General features: G+C 47.0%; 1 protein-coding gene across 2 annotated transcripts in view; it reads left to right on the top strand.

Annotated features, from left to right (window-relative positions):
- Positions 1-19,668, top strand: part of GAS2 (growth arrest specific 2) — a 145,703-nt gene that overhangs the window by 89,534 nt on the left and 36,501 nt on the right. For both annotated transcript variants that reach the window (XM_063117356.1, XM_063117357.1), the window contains exon 7: positions 14,480-14,587. In XM_063117356.1, the coding sequence (XP_062973426.1) occupies positions 14,480-14,587 (108 nt within the window). The remainder of the gene's footprint in view (positions 1-14,479; positions 14,588-19,668) is intronic.

Here is a 19,668-nt window from a genome sequence, read left to right as displayed (position 1 = left end):
ATTTTTCGGAGCGGGTCGCTCCGCCCCGCCCCCGCTCCGCCCACTTCCGCTCCGCTCCGCTCGGAGCTCCGGATCGGATCCGGAGCTCCGTTTTTGCCCCCCCATAGGCTTGCATTGAAAGCTAAAAAAGTAAACAACTTTTTTTCCGTTGAAGTTAGAAACCTCACGTTTGGCACCATGACACCTCATGGGCGTATACACACACACGCCAAGTTTCAAGGCAATCCCATCATCCCCTGATTTTTGGCGAATTTTTGAAAATCGGGCACCCCATTCACACCCCTTGGGATAGCTCCGTCAATTTGCATGTTAGAAACCTCAAACTCGGCACCAGGGCAGCTTATCCATGTGTCCACATGCACGCCAAGTTGCAAGCAAATCCCATCATCCCCTGATTTTTGGCGCGGCTCTACCCTCTAACGCACCTCCCATAACCCTAATTCACACCCCTTTAGATAGCTCCGTCAATTTGCACGTTAGAAACCTCAAACTCAGCACCATGATAGCTTATCCACGTGTCCACATGCACGCCAAGTTTCAAGGCAATCCCATCATCCCCTGATTTTTGGGGAATTTATGAAAATCGGGCACCCCATTCACACCCCTTGGGATAGCTCCGTCAATTTGCATGTTAGAAACCTCAAACTCGGCACCAGGGCAGCTTATCCATGTGTCCACATGCACGCCAAGTTGCAAGCAAATCCCATCATCCCCTGATTTTTGGCATGGCTTAACTCACCCCAAATTGTCCCATTCTACAACTACGTCAATTTGCACGTTAGAAACCTCAAACTCAGCACCATGATAGCTTATCCACGTGTCCACATGCACGCCAAGTTTCAAGGCAATCCCATCATCCCCTGATTTTTGGGGAATTTATGAAAATCGGGCACCCCATTCACACCCCTTGGGATAGCTCCGTCAATTTGCATGTTAGAAACCTCAAACTCGGCACCAGGGCAGCTTATCCATGTGTCCACATGCACGCCAAGTTGCAAGCAAATCCCATCATCCCCTGATTTTTGGCGCGGCTTAAACTTTTTAACTCACCCCAAATCAAGTCCCATTCTACAACTACGTCAATTTGCACGTTAGAAACCTATCCTTTGGTCCCATGACAGCTTACCCATGTGTCCCCATGGACACCAAGTTTCAAGGCAATCCCATCATCCCCTGATGTTAGGGGAACTTTTGAAATTTGAACACTCCAGTATGTCAGGGATTTAAAGTTGCAATTGCAGACAGCTCAATGGGGCCAGTTCCAAGGCAATCCCAACATGCCACGAGATAACCCTAAATCTTCTGGCACATTTGAAAAAGGGATTATTGAATTTGATAAAGTCTAAGTGAGCGCAGGAAGGACTTCTCCCCTTAGTCAAAGCAAGACACATACACCATCGCTGCAAGGCGGGAAGGGGAGAAGGGAGGGAAAGCAGGCAGGCAGCATGCATTGTAGTGCCGCAAGGATGGCTTGAGCACTAACGCATAGCAAACCAACCCATAAGTGGGCGCAAAGTGAGGCAAAGATGGCTGGTTGTTTCTTTCTAAGCCAGCAGTTACGCCTTGAGGGGCACAGAGGAGGACGACTGGGAGCAAGCGTGCCGGAGGGTGCTGGCCACGAACCGCAAAGCCCATCTCCCAGGCACCAGGCGGGCAGAGCAGGCGAGGAGTCAGTCCTGGCAGATGCCCCACCACAGCAGCACCCCGGGGGAGGCGGGCAGACAGGCAGGCAGGCATGGGTTGGCGGGCCCAGAAAAGCTGGTACCTTGCACAAGTAAGCCATAGATCTGTGGGGGAGTCAGTCCCAGCAGATCCAGCTACCTCACAAGGATGGCTCCCAGGCAGGCGGGCAGGCGCCTCCACTGTAGTGGCTGTGCTCAACTCGGCGGGCGCACTACAAGACGAGTTGAAGTGAGAGCTCACTTCTCAGGAAATGTAGTGGCTGTGCTACGGGAGATCGGTGGACTGCTGGAGCTTAGCTTTTTCTCTGAGGGGAAGTCCATGAGTTGAAGTGACAGCTTGCTTCTCAAAGACAGGGTTACAGCGGAAGAGGGGTGGGACGAGACCGGGGAGACAAGCTCGACCAGTGACTACTACTAATCCCCACATCCTGGAGGACCACAGCATCCCACACAAAGTGGCTGTGGTGAAGTCAATGGCTGTCATGAGTCGAAGTGAGTGCTGACTTCTCAGGAGGAAACTTAAACTGTCCCTAGTATGCACTAAGTGGCTGTGCTATGGGAGTTCGGTGGACTGTTGGAGTACCAGCCACAATTGGGGAAGTGAATGAGTTTCAGTGAAAGGTTGCTTCTCAAAATCAGCACACAGATCAAGGACTCCATTTGATCCCCGAGCTATCTAAAGGGTGACCCGTGGACTGCTGGAGTTTTCCTCCGGTTCCCGGTGGCTGGGATGGGTCTCGGCTTCTCAAAGCCATGGCACTGCTGCATATGCAGTGCAGCTTCTCGAAAGAGAGCTGTCCCACGGAAAAACGGTGCATTACTGGAGCTTAGCTTTTTCTCAAAGGGGAAGTCAATGAGTTGAAGTGAAAGGTTGCTTCGGAAGTCTATGGCTTTCATGAGTTTCAGTGACAGCTTGCTTCTCAAAGAGGGCGTTACAGCGGAAGAGGGGTGGGACGAGACCAGGGAGAGGAGCTCGACCAGCTGCTGCGACTAATCCTCACCCACATCCTGGAGGACCACAGCATCCGCAGTAGTGGCTGTGGTGAAGTCAATGGCTGTCATGAGTTGAAGTGAGTGCTCACTTCTCAGGAAAATTAAACTGTCCGTACACACTAAGTGGCTGTTCTATGGGCGATCGGTGGACACCTGGAGTACCACCCGCACATAGGGGAAGTCCATGAGTTGAAGTGACAGCTTGCTTCTCAAAGATAGGGTTACAGCGGAAGAGGGGTGGGACGAGACCGGGGAGAGAAGCTCGACCAGTGGCTACTACTAATCCCCACATCCTGGAGGACCACAGCATCCCACACAAAGTGGCTGTGGTGAAGTCAACGGCTGTCATGAGTCGAAGTGAGTGCTCACTTCTCAGGAGGAAACTTAAACTGTCCCTGTGCAGTCAGTGGTTGGGGAGAGAGGCACGGCCAGCTGTGCCTCCACCGTAGGGGCTGTGCTCAAGTGTCTGAACTTGGAGTCGAAGTGAGAGCTCAAAATTGCTCCATATGAGACTGGGGAGAGAAGCTCGACCAGCGACTGCTACTTATCCCCACATCCTGGAGGACCACAGCATCCGCAGTAGTGGCTGTGGTGAAGTCAATGGCTGTCATGAGTTGAAGTGAGTGCTGACTTCTCAGGAGGAAACTTAAACTGTCCCTACGCACTAAGTGGCTGTGCTATGGGCGATCGGTCGACTACTGGAGTACCACCCGCACATAGGGGAAGTCCATGAGTTGAAGTGACAGCTTGCTTCTCAAAGATAGGGTTACAGCGGAAGAGGGGTGGGACGAGACCGGGGAGAGAAGCTCGACCAGTGGCTACTACTAATCCCCACATCCTGGAGGACCACAGCATCCCACACAAAGTGGCTGTGGTGAAGTCAACGGCTGTCATGAGTCGAAGTGAGTGCTCACTTCTCAGGAGGAAACTTAAACTGTCCCTGTGCAGTCAGTGGTTGGGGAGAGAGGCACGGCCAGCTGTGCCTCCACCGTAGGGGCTGTGCTCAAGTGTCTGAACTTGGAGTCGAAGTGAGAGCTCAAAATTGCTCCATATGAGACCAGGGAGAGGAGCTCGACCAGCTGCTGCGACTAATCCTCACCCACATCCTGGAGGACCACAGCATCCGCAGTAGTGGCTGTGGTGAAGTCAATGGCTGTCATGAGTTGAAGTGAGTGCTCACTTCTCAGGAGGAAACTTAAACTGTCCCTATGCACTAAGTGGCTGTGCTATGGGAGTTCGGTGGACTACTGGAGTACCAGCCGCAATTGGGGAAGTGAATGAGTTTCAGTGAAAGGTTGCTTCTCAAAATCAGCACACTGATCGGGTCACCCAGAGGTCCACAGCCTCTACGTAGTGGCTGTGCTGAAGTCAATGACTTCCATGAGTTTAAGTGAAAGGTTGCTTCTCAAAGGCGAGGACTTGCCTGTTTCATTTTCGCAGCGAGACAGGCAGCTGCAGTAACACTCACAACCACACACACAAGGACAGCTTTTGCACAGAGGCTCATGAGTTCAAGTGACAGCTTACTTCTCAAAACCATACTTCGGGATCAGGGAGTACGTCTTCCACTCCCAGGGCACTCCAAAGGGCGACCCGTGGACTGCTGGACTTTACCTCCCTCAGTTGGGGAAGTGAATGATGAGTTTAAGTGAAAGCTTGCTTCTCAAAGACGGGTTACAGCAGAAGGGGAAGAGGAAGAGGATGAGACTGAGGAGAGAGAGGTTGCATCGGAAGTCTATGGCTTTCATGAGTTTCATGAGTTGAAGTGAGTGCTCACTTCTCAGGAAAATTAAACTGTCCGTACACACTAAGTGGCTGTTCTATGGGCGATCGGTCGACTGCTGGAGTACCTCCCACACATAGGGGAAGTCCATGAGTCGAAGTGAAAGCTCACTTCTCAGATAACTTGAATTGCGAGACTGGGGAGAGACGCTCGGCCAGCTGCTGCAACTAATCCTCCTCACCCACATCCTGGTGGAACAAAGCATCCACCGAGAAGTGGCTGTGGTGAAGTCAATGGCTGTCATGAGTCGAAGTGAAAGCTCACTTCTCAGGAGGAAACTTAAACTGTCCCTATGCACTAAGTGGCTGTGATATGGGCGTTCGGTGGACTGTTGGAGTACCAGCCGCAATTGGGGAAGTCCATGAGTTGAAGTGAGTGCTCACTTCTCAGGAAAATTAAACTGTCCGTACACACAAAGTGGCTGTGGTATGGGCGATCGGTGGACACCTGGAGTACCACCCGCACATAGGGGAAGTCCATGAGTTGAAGTGACAGCTTGCTTCTCAGGAGGAAACTTAAACTGTCCCTACGCACTAAGTGGCTGTGCTATGGGCGATCGGTCGACTACTGGAGTACCACCCGCACATAGGGGAAGTCCATGAGTTGAAGTGACAGCTTGCTTCTCAAAGACAGGGTTACAGCGGAAGAGGGGTGGGACGAGACCGGGGAGAGAAGCTCGACCAGCGACTGCTACTTATCCCCACATCCTGGAGGACCACAGCATCCACAGTAGTGGCTGTGGTGAAGTCAATGGCTGTCATGAGTTGAAGTGAGTGCTCACTTCTCAGGAGGAAACTTAAACTGTCCCTGTGCAGTCAGTGGTTGGGGAGAGAGGCACGGCCAGCTGTGCCTCCACCGTAGGGGCTGTGCTCAAGTGTCTGAACTTGAAGTCGAAGTGAGAGCTCAAAATTGCTCCATATGAGACTGGGGAGAGAAGCTCGACCAGCGACTGCTACTTATCCCCACATCCTGGAGGACCACAGCATCCGCAGTAGTGGCTGTGGTGAAGTCAATGGCTGTCATGAGTTGAAGTGAGTGCTCACTTCTCAGGAGGAAACTTAAACTGTCCCTGTGCAGTCAGTGGTTGGGGAGAGAGGCACGGCCAGCTGTGCCTCCACCGTAGGGGCTGTGCTCAAGTGTCTGAACTTGAAGTCGAAGTGAGAGCTCAAAATTGCTCCATATGAGACTGGGGAGAGAAGCTCGACCAGCGACTGCTACTTATCCCCACATCCTGGAGGACCACAGCATCCGCAGTAGTGGCTGTGGTGAAGTCAATGGCTGTCATGAGTTGAAGTGAGTGCTCACTTCTCAGGAGGAAACTTAAACTGTCCCTATGCACTAAGTGGCTGTGCTATGGGCGTTCGGTGGACTGTTGGAGTACCAGCCGCAATTGGGGAAGTGAATGAGTTTCAGTGAAAGGTTGCTTCTCAAAATCAGCACACAGATCAAGGACTCCATTTGATCCCCGAGCTATCTAAAGGGCGACCCGTGGACTGCTGGAGTGTAACCTCCCTCACCCTCAATTGGGGAAGTGAATGAGTTTCAGTGAAAGGTTGCTTCTCAAAATCAGCACACTGATGGAGTCACCCAGAGGTCCACAGCCTCTATGTAGTGGCTGTGCTGAAGTCAATGACTTCCATGAGTTCAAGTGAAAGGTTGCTTCTCAAAGGCGAGGACTCGCCTGTTTGCTTCTCAAAAAACCATACTTCTGGATCAGGGAGTACGTCTTCCACTCCCAGGGCACTCCAAAGGGCGACCCGTGGACTGCTGGAGAGAGGCAGCCTGGCTAGTGGTGGTGGTGGTGCCAGGCATTGCCTTGCCCCCTGCTTGCACCTCACCTAAACGTGCAGTCAATCATGGACAAACGGTTGTAAACCGCCCAGAGAGCTTTGGCTGTGGGGCGGTATATAAATGTAATTAATTAAATAAATAAATAAATAAATAAATAAATAAATGGAGTCTTTTGGAACTGGGTGGAAAACTATCCGGATGAGTTGACTAAGCTGTACCGGACGCCACAGAAATGAAATGAACTCAAGTGCGGTGCTTTGCCCTCACAGTCAGTCACACACACGCACGGTGACAAACTCTGCCTAGTGCCTACAGAGAAAAAACCAGCCTGCCTGAACTGTAGTGTGCCTGCCAACCCAAGGAGGGGTGGAATTAAAGGGAGCCTGCCTGTCACTCCCACGAGGGCTTGAGGGTGGGGTATCCCAGCAGGGGGAGATTGCCCTTCAGAAAGACCAGCTGCTCCACCAAGTCCGGCTCCAAGCGAGAGCGGTGAGGGGTCACTATGTCGCCCGCCATAGAGAACACCCTCTCGCTTGGAACACTGGTGGGTGGGCAGCTGAGTCGATCCATGGCCACCCGCGCCAGGTCCGGCCAAATCTGAAAACGGGATGACCAGTAGGCCAGGGGGTCCATGGAGGAGTCCTCGATGGGCTCTGACAGGTAACGCTGCACGGTGGTTGCAGCGTCATCCTGGCTGGTGGCTGGGGAGGGTCTCTGCCCAAACACGGTGTGCAGAGCCTCTTCCCAATACCCCTCGCCTGTGCTGCTGCTGGGAGGGATGCAGGTGAGGCTGCTGCTGGTGCTGCTGGTGCTGCTGCGGGGAGGGGTGGCCTGCTCCTCTGCCTCACTCTGCCCCACCCTCTTGGCCCATGCCGCCCGCACTTCGCCCACCAGCGTTTCCACCCAGTGCTGCCTGCTATTTGGCCCACAAAGCCCATCCTTCACACGAGGGTCGCACATGGCTGCCAACATGTGGACCCTGTCGGTTTGGATGGGCTCCAGCCTCCGCGTCACGCCGTCCCTCAGCCTAGTCACCGCTTCGCGGACCTCGGGCTCGAAGCGCCTGCCGGTGACGGGATCCCTGTACTCCAGAAAGTCGCCCATCTGTTTCTGGAGATGCCTGCATACAGGGATCACCTGGCTGAGGAGGGCAGAGCTTTTGCTCAGGGTCTCGGTGGCGTTCAGGAACGGCTTGAGGACCGCCACCAGCTGGGACATGGCGTCCCACTGCTGCTTGCCCAGGTGGTGGACGCCCATGTCCCTGACCCTGAACAAGTCGTGGATGGCACGCTGTTGCTCCACCATCCGCTCCAGCATCAGGTAGGTGGAGTTCCAGCGTGTCACCACATCCTGCACTAGCCTGTGCTGCGGGAGATTCAACTCCTCCTGCTTCTCCCGCAGCAAGCGACTGCCCTTGACGCTGTGGTGGAAATGGCCTGCCACCTTTCTGCAGCTCTCCAGGAGGTTACGGATCCCGGACAGGGGACCGAGGTTGGGCTTGCTGCTGCCCATCCCAAGGCCATCCCTCACCACCAGGTTCAAGACGTGCGCGATGCAGCGGACGCCCTCGAATCCGCCGTCGCGCACCGCCTTCACCATGTTGGCTCCCCCGTCCGTGACCATGTAACCGCGGGTGACCTTCTGCCCAGCTAGCCACCCATCCACCATGCGGTTCATGGCCTCCGTAATCTCCCCTGCCGTGTGGGACTGGTCCATCACTTGCGTGTGGAGGAGGGCCCAGCAGTAGCCCTCCTTGCCAGTCCCTGTAGTGCTGGATCCTTCCTGCCCCACGGCTGCCCACCAGTGTGCCGTCAGGGACAGGTAAGCGTGCACTCCGCCCTCGCTGGACCAAATGTCCGAGGTGAAGTGCACCATCCGTGCCTCTGCCTGGCACAGACGACCCAGCACTAACTCCCTGCAGGAACGGTACAGGGAAGGCACCACCCGCCTGCTCAGGGTGGTGCGACACGGCAGCTTGTAGTATGGCACCACAAGCGCCATCAGCCTCTTGAAGCCTGCGTTGTCGACGAGGCTGAATGGCTGGTCGTCCAACGCCACCATCTCACCGATTGACGTGGTGATCTGGGAGGGCGTTGGAAAACGCCATCTTGTGGTTCCATACTTCCCCCACCCCATTTCCGGCAGGGTTGCCTGCCTAACCCTTGTGGGGATGGGAGATGGAGAGCTGAGACTGGAAGTGCCAGCAGCAGCAGCAGCAGCAGCAGCAGCAGCAGCCGCCGCCTTCGGCTTTCCCCTGGAACCAGTCGCCTTGCCCGCCTCTTTCCCCAGCAAGACCGACTGGTGCTGCCTCTTAAGATGCATCTTCATGCTGCTGGTTCCATAATGCCCTGTCGATGAACCCCTGCTTAGGCTGAGTTTGCAGTGGCGACAGACAGCAAAGCGGGGATCCGCTCCCAACTCAAAGTGGTCCCACACGATGCTTGTCTTTCGTTTCCGTGGTGACACCACCAATTGCCCGCCTGAGCTCTCTGGTGTTGCCACAGAAACAGGGGTGTGGGATGAGACTGGGGAGAGAGCCTCGGCCTGCTGCTGCTCCTCCTCAGCCCCCACATCCTGGAGGCCCACCGCCTCCTCCTCCTCCTCCCCCCCCTCCACTGTGCTGAGGACCTCGTCTAGGTCCATCATCGGGCTCGTGGGCTGAAAGGAGAATGAAGGAGTTGGGGATACTCCTCCTCCTCTAATGGCACTGCTGCCACGTGCCTCTTGCAAACGGGCACTTTTCCCATTCCCACCCTCAAAAAGAGAACGCCGGGCACAAGTTGCAGAAGAGAGTGGCTCTGCCTGCTGCTTGTCCTGCTTCTGTTTTGGAGCAGTCAGCCAAGGAGTTGCCCGTTTGAGTTTCACAGGAGGAGAGGAAGCCTGCTTACTGCTGGCAGACTGAGCCTTGCTGCTTTCAGCACGCCTGCTTCCTCTTTTCATGATGACTAACAAAATATTAATACTACTAATACTATGTATAAGGTACTACTAAGAATATGTATAAGAAGATATAATATGTTTAAATGTAGGGAAATGGGACAAGAACAATAAAATATACTACTACTAATATGTATGAGAATATACTAATATATATATATATATATCTACTACTAAGAATATCTACAAGAATATAATAATATGTTTAAGAATATTACTAATAAATGTAGGGAAATGGGACAAGAAATGGGACAACCACTACTATAACAAGAACAAAATATGAATACTACTACTACTAATATGTATGAGAATGTATACTAATAGACTACTAAGACTATGTCAAAGAATATAATATAATATGTTTAAGAATAGGGAAATGGTGTGCGTATGCTTTCCCCAAAATGCTCAATCTGTGGCTGCCTGTTGAACTTGACAAAAGCAGCCCACTCCGTCGAAGTTACACAGAGAAGAAAAAGAGAATCCAATTTTTTTGGTATATTTGGTATATAGAAGATAGAAGGAAACACAATCAGGATTTAAGAGAGGGGAGGGGGGAAAAGAACCAACCACTACTATAATATGTATGAGAATGTATACTAATAGACTACTAAGACTATGTCAAAGAATATAATAATAATATGTTTAAGAATAGGGAAATGGTGTGCGTATGCTTTCCCCAAAATGCTCAATCTGTGGCTGCCTGTTGAACTTGACAAAAGCAGCCCACTCCGTCGAAGTTACACAGAGAAGAAAAAGAGAATCCAATTTTTTTGGTATATTTGGTATATAGAAGATAGAAGGAAACACAATCAGGATTTAAGAGAGGGGAGGGGGGAAAAGAACCAACCACTACTATAAGAAGAACAAAATATGAATACTAATATAATATGTATGAGAATATATACTAATGGACTATGTGAAAGAATATAATAAAATATGTTTAAGAATATAAATGTAGGGAAATGGGACAAAAACTGTGTGTATGCTTTCAAAAGAAAGCTTTCACAAAAGCAGAACAGTCAGGCTTTAATACAGGGAAGGGGGGGGGGCAACCAACCCAACCAACCCAACCACACACTCCAAAATTCAAAAATAAAGTTTATATTAAATCAAAGTAAGGGGAAAACACAGGGCAAACTAAGCTACAAGTCAGAAAGAAGCAAACAAACACACACACGCGCCAAACTAAACCTATATTAAATTAATCTATCTCCAAAGCAGGAGCACTAGCTAAGTAAGTGTTCCCTCCACGAACGCCAACCCACAAAGAGACACAAAACAGAAAGTTCTCAGGGTGGGTCTGCCTTAGTCCCCCCTCCAACGCTGGGATTGGAGGAGGATGCTTTCTGAGGAGATGAATTCTCATCAGGATTGGGAGTTGAATGTGCCTGTCATCGCTTCCAAAAAAATAAAAATAAAAAAATAAAAAAAACCCAAACCCCGATTTTTAAAAAAATATTGCACGTGAACCACAGCACGCAGAAAGTTGAGAGTGGTCTCAAAATGACCCCCATCCACGACTCTCTGTGCACAAGAATTTTCAGAACGATAGCTTAAACCCCCCCCCAGTTATCCCCGATTCTTTCCCTCAATGCAATCCTATGGGCGAAAAGCCGAAACGGAGCCCCGCGGTTGACCCTATTTTTAAAAAAATATTGCACGTGAACCACAGCACGCAGAAAGTTGAGAGTGGTCTCAAAATGACCCCCATCCACGACTCTCTGTGCACAAGAATTTTCAGAACGATAGCTTAAACCCCCCCCCAGTTATCCCCGATTCTTTCCCTCAATGCAATCCTATGGGCGAAAAGCCGAAACGCAGTTTGAGCCCCGCGGTTGCCCCGATTTTTAAAAAAATATTGCACGTGAACCACAGCACGCAGAGAGGTGAGAGTGGTCTCAAAATGACCCCCATCCACGACTCTCTGTGCACAAGAATTTCCAGAACGATAGCTTCAAAAACAACGTAGTTATGCGCGATTATTTGCCGCAATGCAATCCTATGGCGAAATGTTTTCAAGATGGCGACCGGAGCGCTCCGCCTGAACTCGGAGCTCCGAAAAATGGTCGCTTCTCTTCGCCTTGCTTCTAGGGGGTCCGCGGTCCGCTCCTACTCCGCCTCTGGGTAAGGCGGAGCAGGCCAATCCGCTACTGCTTCTACGCTCCTAATCGGAGCGGAGCACATCCCTACTTCTCAGGCACATTACTGCAGTGCTGCCCCAGCTGGATATATGAAACACATCTCTCTTATAATTACTTCCCATCCCACCACTCTTAAGTGCCTCTGCTGAAAATGTTTCCAGGAAACCTATTTCCTCAGTCTTTATGTCTCAGGAATCTCTGGTCGTTTAGAATATCCCTTTCATTGGGGATTGGCACTGTAAGTTTCACAGAGTTTTCTTATGAACACCCCCGCCTGGTTTTTTTCCAGAACACTAGCTTATATGTATCACTATATGTCAGGAATAAAATGTTATACAGGACAGGCAGGAGAAGGAAAAAAACCCTCACATTGCCTGAAAGAGAGAAGGGGTAGCTGGGAGAGACCCAAAGTTTGCATGACACAATGTCAGGGATTTTTTAATGGGTGTAAATGTTTTCTTTGGCCATAAAACAAATATTTCTAGGATATAATGTACTATAATATTGGGAGATACTGTTCAAATTGAGGAATATAATATATGTTGATTACTTTTGGTGATATTCCAACATTTCATGAAATTATTATGGGAATTTCCCCCCTTAAACTTGCAAATCTCAGGATTGTACAACTAAATATCAAAGCTTTCAATTTTTGAAAATCACTGTGTTTTAAAATTTGTCTGGAATTCATTTCAGGTCTTTCTTTTTTTCCTGGAGAGAGAGAGAGAGAGAGAGAGAGAGAGAGAGAGAGAGAGAGGAGAGGAGATTTTGCAAACAAACCCAAACTAAACCTAGCATTGTTAATTATCCATGCCATTTCGTTTTGAAAGTATGCAAACTTTATAAGCCTAACTTGGTTTGGCATCATTCAGAAAGTCATCAGATTAATTTCAAGGTGGAAACTTTGTTACTGGATGAAGAATGCATGGCTCCCATTTGAGGCTGGCTAGCCATGTGCACATGTGCCCGACAGGCTCTAAGATTGGACCATTTAGGTCAGGGGTGAGTTACCTCCAGATGTTTTGGACTACAATTCCTAGCCATGCTGGCTGGGGCTGATGGGAGTTGTAATTAAAAACATCTTGTGGTTGCACAGCCCTGATTGTGCAGGTTGAAAGGGGCCGTTATTCTTAGCATTAGACATCATTCTTGACCTTTGACAAACAAGTACAATATATAACTGAACATCAGAATGTGATCTCTTGGCCTTCATGTTCTGTTTATAGACATCCAAGAGGCATATGGTTGGCTCGTGTTGGAAACTGAATGCTGAACTAGATCACCCCTCAGTTTTACCCAGCAAGGCTTTCTGGGTGTTCCTATGACCTGATACAGAAGAAAAAACTTTCAGAGAAAATGAGGGGAAAACCCACAATGTTTTATCAACATTTTACCCTGTTCTCAGTCTCCCTTTCCAGATCATTGCTTTGGAGCGTTAGCCAAAATGGATGAAATCTTTAGAAAGTGCTTCTCACATTTTGCTTCATTTGACATCAAAACATTAGGTCAACTTCTCTCCTAGAAAACTATATTGGATAGAAATTATTGTATTCATGTGCTTGTCAATATTTAGTATCACTGCTAAAATAATAATAAAAAAACCCATTGTGTGCACCCACCCAGTTTCTAAATCCTGCACTGCTTCTTTTGCATTTACTCACTTTTTTGTTTGTTTGTTGTTTGTTTTTTTAAGAGCACTAGTACCTGAATGTCAAAGGTAAGTGCCTGAAGGGCACTTGCCATTCTCCTCATAATTTTAGCACTGTGGAGTAGTAGTGTGTTGGGTATCAAAAGTGAGTAAATGCAAAAGAAGCAGTGCTGGATTTAGAAACTGGGTGGGTGCACACAATGGTTCTTTTTATTTTAGCAGTGATACAGCTGGGGTGAACTGTACAGTTGAAGTCCTGAGACTTGCAGCCCAAAGAACCCTGAAATGATGACCCAGAGAGTGGCAGGTGATGGGGCAAAAAGAGGCCTAGTTTCAGCATGTTTCTTCGCTCCTCTGATGCCATGTTTCTCGCATGCCCAAGGGTCTCTACTTCCCTTGCTCGGCTTCGTCCATTTTCTTCGGCTGCCCCTTACGCCTGGAACGCTCTTCCAGAACATTTGAGAACTACAAGTTCAAGCGCAGCTTTTAAAGCTCAGCTAAAAACTTTTCTTTTTCCTAAAGCTTTTAAAACTTGATTTTGTTCTGACTTTTATACTGTTAGTTTTACTCTACCCTGTGCCTGTTTGGTGCATTCTCTTCCCCTTCCTATTGTTTTATTATGATTTTATTACAATGTAAGCCTATGCGGCAGGGTTTTGCTATTTTATTGTTTTACTCTGTACAGCACCATGTACATTGATGGCACTATATAAATAATAATAATAATAATAATAATAATAATAATAATAATGGTTGCCATGGGTGTGCTGGGATCCACTGTGGCTAGGGCTGCTTGATGCAACATCCTTTAGTCTGATTTTTTAAAATAATAAGTGGTCCTTTTATAGTCAGAAGCCGATTGGCCTGGCATGTACAGATTGTCATATTATTTTTGTATTATTGTATTATAGAATATAATTGCATTATTTTTACTGTGAAGGTATACTATCCTTTTCTGCAACAAAATGGTGCTTCCACCAAACACCATCCCACTGAGTTTACCATCAGGGCAGCAGAAGATAACTCCATTTTATTCCTATAGTCATACTTGTACTATGAGTTGGCTTTTAATGGTGAAATTGCACATGCTCAGAATATTCCGTTATCACAGTAACAAACATTTCTGATCTCTTTTTATTCTAACAGATCAGGAATGCAGAAGCAGTTGTAATGCATGGAATGGAGGGAGGTGGGGAAGAAGAGTAATGTTAGTTGTGAAACTGAAGTTATGCACATGGCTATCTGAATGGGTGAGGGGTGCATGGTAAAGCAATCATGCTCAGGGTCTAAATGACCTAGCTACACCACTGCTCTTCTATCCTGGCTCTCCCTCCCTCCTTTTTCTCTGTGAAGATTATCTATTAATTAAGAAAAAGGCACAATGTCAGAAAAGTCTGGAAAATACCAATAACTGAAAGAGAAGATTGGATATTATCTGTCATAATGGTACAGTAGTTCACTAAACACACCAACATGATAACATATGTGCCTTTTCTTTTTTTAGGTCAAACATATTTCTGAAGATCCTCCATGTAAATGCCCTAGTAAATTTTGTGTGGAGCGTCTTTCACAAGGAAGATACAGAGTTGGAGAGAAGATCCTTTTCATCAGGGTAAGAAAAAAAAATCATTTTGTAGAACGGCATCTGGTAAGACTTTAATAGGAAAAGCTCTATTAATCTTACTAGATTAAGTCTTCAAGGGGCAGAATTAGGATGGACTGGTTACTTTGAATTATATAGTTAATCAGATTATTAAGATGTTGGTGATCCTTCCTCTTCTTCTTCTTCTTCTTCTGAAAATCATTTTTCTTGCATAACATGTATGCCAGCCTTCTTAACCTAGTGCCCTCCAGATGTTTTGGACTACAACTCCCACCATCCCCATCCAGCACAGCTAATAATCAGGGATGAGTCCAAAACATCTGGAGCCTGTCAGGTTGGGGGAAGGCTGATGTATGAATCCATTGCTGGCTTGTTGCAGGAGATCCAAATGCCTTTTCTCCTGGTACCACTTCAATTGTGCGTACAGCGTAATTTCACCACACTCAATCTGCAAAACCAAGTACTTGGTTTCTCCTACCAAGTACTGTATGAAGTACGGTTGAGTGACTGTCAGATTCATCCTTGTGATGCGAACAGTGAAGAGCAACGTAACCCTTCTCCCCATCTCCATGATACTTTGAGGACATCTTTCAAGTTCTGTATATTTATTGCTTTTAAAAGTTTGAGTGTTCCCTGCTCTCTTACATCCAGTACAATCGTGCACATGAAATTAAGTCCCACTGACTTCAGTGTGGCTCACTCCAGTTCCAAGTGCCTGTGTATCACATTGCAGCCCTAGGTACAGAAGTGAGCTTGTAGTTCCATCCACAGTAGTGCCTATCTTTTTGGAAATGTTCCACTTCTTTGCTTTGTTATTTTGCATTTTGAAAGTTGTGGGTTTAACCTCTCCATGATTGATGTGCTGATTTTGTTTGTTAAACCCAGTAGTGAACATATCCAAAAGCAGGAAAACTACCCCCTCCAATTACATAGCAATTGCACTGATCTTTGGCTTTGGGGATAATCCGTGTGAGTAAGAAGCTGAAAGCTCTGGTGCTTGAAATATCAAAACAATTTTTTTATTGTAATCCAAACTATGAGAAAGTAAATCTTCTTAGTTTAAAACTTGCTACAGAAATTGTATGATGCTCAACGTTTCGGGTCCAAGGACCCTTCGTCAGGAGCTGTATAGCACCACAGTTTTTTTCTCTGTAATAGTTCTAAATTCACAAGCCTTTCAAATAAATTTTAGCAAACCGCATTCGAGTTTGTTCACTCTTTCTAAGCAGTCAAACCATTCTATAAACCATTTCTCCCACCACTGGATAATTTTAAAATTGCTGGGAAGCCATACTGTATGATTTGGAAATGAAAAGCCCCAAAGCACTTGCCCTGAATTTTTTAGCTTGGAGCGAGGTGATGACAGCATCTGCCATGTGTCGCTCTTGCTACGGAGCTGTTGTGAGGCGTGCCACAGCCTATGGCGACCACTGATTGGTCACCATCGGCTGGGCAGGGAAGGAGGTGGACCAGCAAGCTGAAAGGTTGCTAGAACACCTCTGTGCTTCTGCAGACCCTTGTTTAATTTTTAAAAAATTAAAGGGGGGTGGTTATTCTGAGAGGGAGGGAGCACCCCCTTGTTCCTCCCCCCTATTTAGCTGTAAATGTGATCCTTTAATAAAACAACAACAACAACAACAACAACAACATGGAGGCCAATATATACATAAAAAACCTAACCTTGGAAGAGGGGGCACGGATGCTCCCTGCCGCCCCTGAACTCCTGCACGTGTGCTCAGGTGGCCGGGATAGCAGCAACGGCAGTGGTGCCTTCAGGAAAGCCCACAATTGTGCTCCTGTAGATGGTCGGAAGGAGCGCCAATGGGGGGGGCACTGCCTCACTGCCCCACGCTACTGACCTGATGCCGTCAAGATGAGGGCAAGGAGAGGTGCAATAAGAGTCTCATTTTTAATTTTAAAAAATGCTTTAGTTGCTTACCCCAATGCAGAGTTTCACATGTACTGCAATACACAAATAGAGAAACTGGCTCTTAAGTCATGTTTATTTCTGTGTGTGTGTGTGTGTGTGTGTTTATATGTATCTTCATTTAAATGGAAGGAACTGATATTTACACACAACACCTTGGTTTAGATCCGGAGAACTGTGACTGGAAGGAATGTCTCAGAAGAGGACTCTCCTGTCCTCTGCACCCCTGAAAAGCTACTCCTGATGATTTGAGAACCCTCCAGAATGGGGTTGGGTGAGACACAGGGGTTGGTGGAGGAGTGCAGCTTTCTAAAGATGGAAGTGATGGAAAAGAATGAAGAAGAAAAAGGCAGGATTCCCTTCCAAAAGCTTCCATCCACTTGTACATACTAGTGTCTGACTGAAATACACACATCAATAGTTTTCCTTCATCAAAATTGAGAGAAAAATGTTTGTGAGCCATATGTGAACTGGTTCTCCCAGTTGCTGGTTTGGAGAGCATTTATGGATGGATTAAATCCCAGTTCAAGATGAGATGAGCTTGACCTTGTTACTCTTTTTATGTAGAAAGTCATTCATTCATTTGCAAAGAGGACTTTTCTGGACCCAAGAATTAGTTGCATAGGCTTTCTCATACAGCGTCCATCTCAATGTTGAGCATGTTTAGTATTCTTCTCCACCTATAAGACTAAAGGAGTTATCAGGATGCTAACTCACAGTACAAACTTTAGCTAGGAAGGCAGTGCAGTTGCTAAGGTAACAGAGCCAGGAGATTTCTTTGGGGATTCAGTATATTAGCCTGGGCTTGCCTGCCTTTATGTCTTTCTCTCTAGAAGCATTTGTAATTGTCTCATGAAGACGGACAGTACTGAAATCCAATAATTTTTAAAAATGAAATTTACTGCACAAATAACTGGGCAGTATAATAATTTTAAAGTGTTCTATTACCTAGGTAAAATATGGAAGGAAATATAAACAAAATACAATTGTTGTTTGTTATTTATATAGCACCAACAGTGCACAAAGCAGAAGGTTCTAAACCTGAGAAATTTATTATATAAATTTTGGCAGACGGGGAAATAGTGGGAAAAGAAGGATGGGAGGAAAAGAAAAGGCAAATGTATAAAGAAAAGATATGAACAAGTGCAGATCTGTCTGATCAGAAAAATAAAAAAAATGGATTAGTTTTCTGTCAACATGCCTCAATATTGTTTTGCTAATGAAAGTGGCAAGGATGTCATTGATCTGTTGTAGTAAAATCCTAGGTTCAGATGGATCCTTATTTTGTTTTTGAATAGAAAAGAAAAGGAGCCATTAATTAATGCTAGTTATATTGAAATATGCATCCTGCCTTTTCACCTACAAGGGCCTCAAAGCAACGTACAAAAAACAATACAAGAATACTGTAATATTAATCAAACAAGGTGCAATTCTAAAGAATCTAACACACATTAAAACAGCAGCAACCTACTGCAAATCAACAACTTTAGAAGCCATAGAAAGCCTCTTCTATTCTCAGCCCCTGTACCTCACCCAGCCCCATTCCTCCAATATTCAGTGGTGATTTTTCAGGGGCACAGGGAGCTGCCGTAGTCATGGGGAACTATAAAAAGTTTGGGAAGGGGCTGTAGCCCAGCAGTAGAGGATTTGCCTTGGTTGCAGAAGGTCCCAGGTTGTGTCAAACGAGAGGACTGGGAAAGACCACAGTCTGAAGCCCTGGAGAACTGCTGCCAGTCAATGCAGACAATAGCAAGTTAGATGGAATAATGGCCTGACTCGATATAAGGCAGCTTCCCATGTTCCTGTTAAGATATTCCTCATATAAAAGGCCATTCTAATAGTACCTTCTCATGTTCAAGAAGGCTACGCATAAGAACGTATTTAGTTTAAGCATCTGATAGTGACAATGACATCGGTGAGGTGTAGCTTGATTTTAACAGTATTTATTTTATTCTTAACCCCAATTTAACAAACAGTTATAGTCTTCTTACTTTATTTATTTGTTTTGTTTCAAAAGCAACTTGCCTGGCATTTCCCTGTAGCTGATCTGGAACCGACTCAAATCAATCACAACTACTAGGCATAATAAAACAGTGTGTCTAGTCCAGATTGGTCCTCCTGTGTCCACCAAAATGTGCTGTAGCATGTGTCAACTTGACATAGGCAGAGATAGCCTTAAAGGACATGCCTAGAAGTTCCCCAAGACATTTGAGTATGCCTATTCTCAGATGGTCTTCCCCCCTCTTTTTTTTTACGTATTGTAAAGTACTTTTTTGGGCGGGGTGGGGGTTAATATCAGTATTATTTTTGGGGGGAAATAGTTTACTTTCCTTTTCAGGAAATGTATACCTGGCATCTGGTTTTCATTTCAGATCAGCCACAAATCACAGACCAGTCACTTAAGCGCTGTGCTGCTCTTTCTCCTGTAATGCCAACCTTATTAGTATCTAATGAAACTTAATTCAGAGCATTTTGATATTATTGAATGGAAGCTGCAGTAAAAGCAAAGTAGCTATCATGGGATTGAATCCAATTGGGTTGTTCTTTGTTCTGCTGACAAAAGTAGTTCTGTTAGTGGGAGTGGGAAGGGATGATTGCTCCTCTCCCCCCTGCCTCACACTGCCCCACATTGCAGCCCCCTGTGTGCCCTCAAAGGTCTTCTGGAGGGCTGGAATCCACCAAGAACTGATGCGAGGGATGCAAGGGGGAGAGGAGGGGGAGAATGTCCAGTTGTGCTCACAGATATCCACTACTGGATGGGGATTACTTTTGTTGGACCACTCTCTACACCAGCCTTTCCAATGTGGTGCCCTCCAGATGTTTGGGACTACAACTTCCATCAGCCCCAGTCAGCATGACGATTGTCAATGATGATGAGAGTTGTAAACATCAGAAGGGCAGCAGGTTGGGAAAGACTGTTCTGCATAACAGAAATTGCATATTATAAGTGCCTACCCACCCCCACACATTTTCAGTACATTGTATGTAAACTGTGCAACATATATAATTTGCACCATAGTTTCCCCCCATTATTCTGATCACTGACCTCAACCGTAATGAAATCAACTTAAGTCTGCACTAATATACAGAGTTACCAGGAAGTAGTTCCATTGAACTATGTATGACTTACTTCTGAGCAGGTGGGCCGTAGGATTGCATTGTA

Source organism: Elgaria multicarinata, chromosome 2 (assembly GCF_023053635.1).
Source record: "Elgaria multicarinata webbii isolate HBS135686 ecotype San Diego chromosome 2, rElgMul1.1.pri, whole genome shotgun sequence".
Lineage (NCBI taxonomy): Eukaryota > Metazoa > Chordata > Lepidosauria > Squamata > Anguidae > Elgaria > Elgaria multicarinata.
This window is presented reverse-complemented; position numbering and strand designations above follow the sequence as displayed.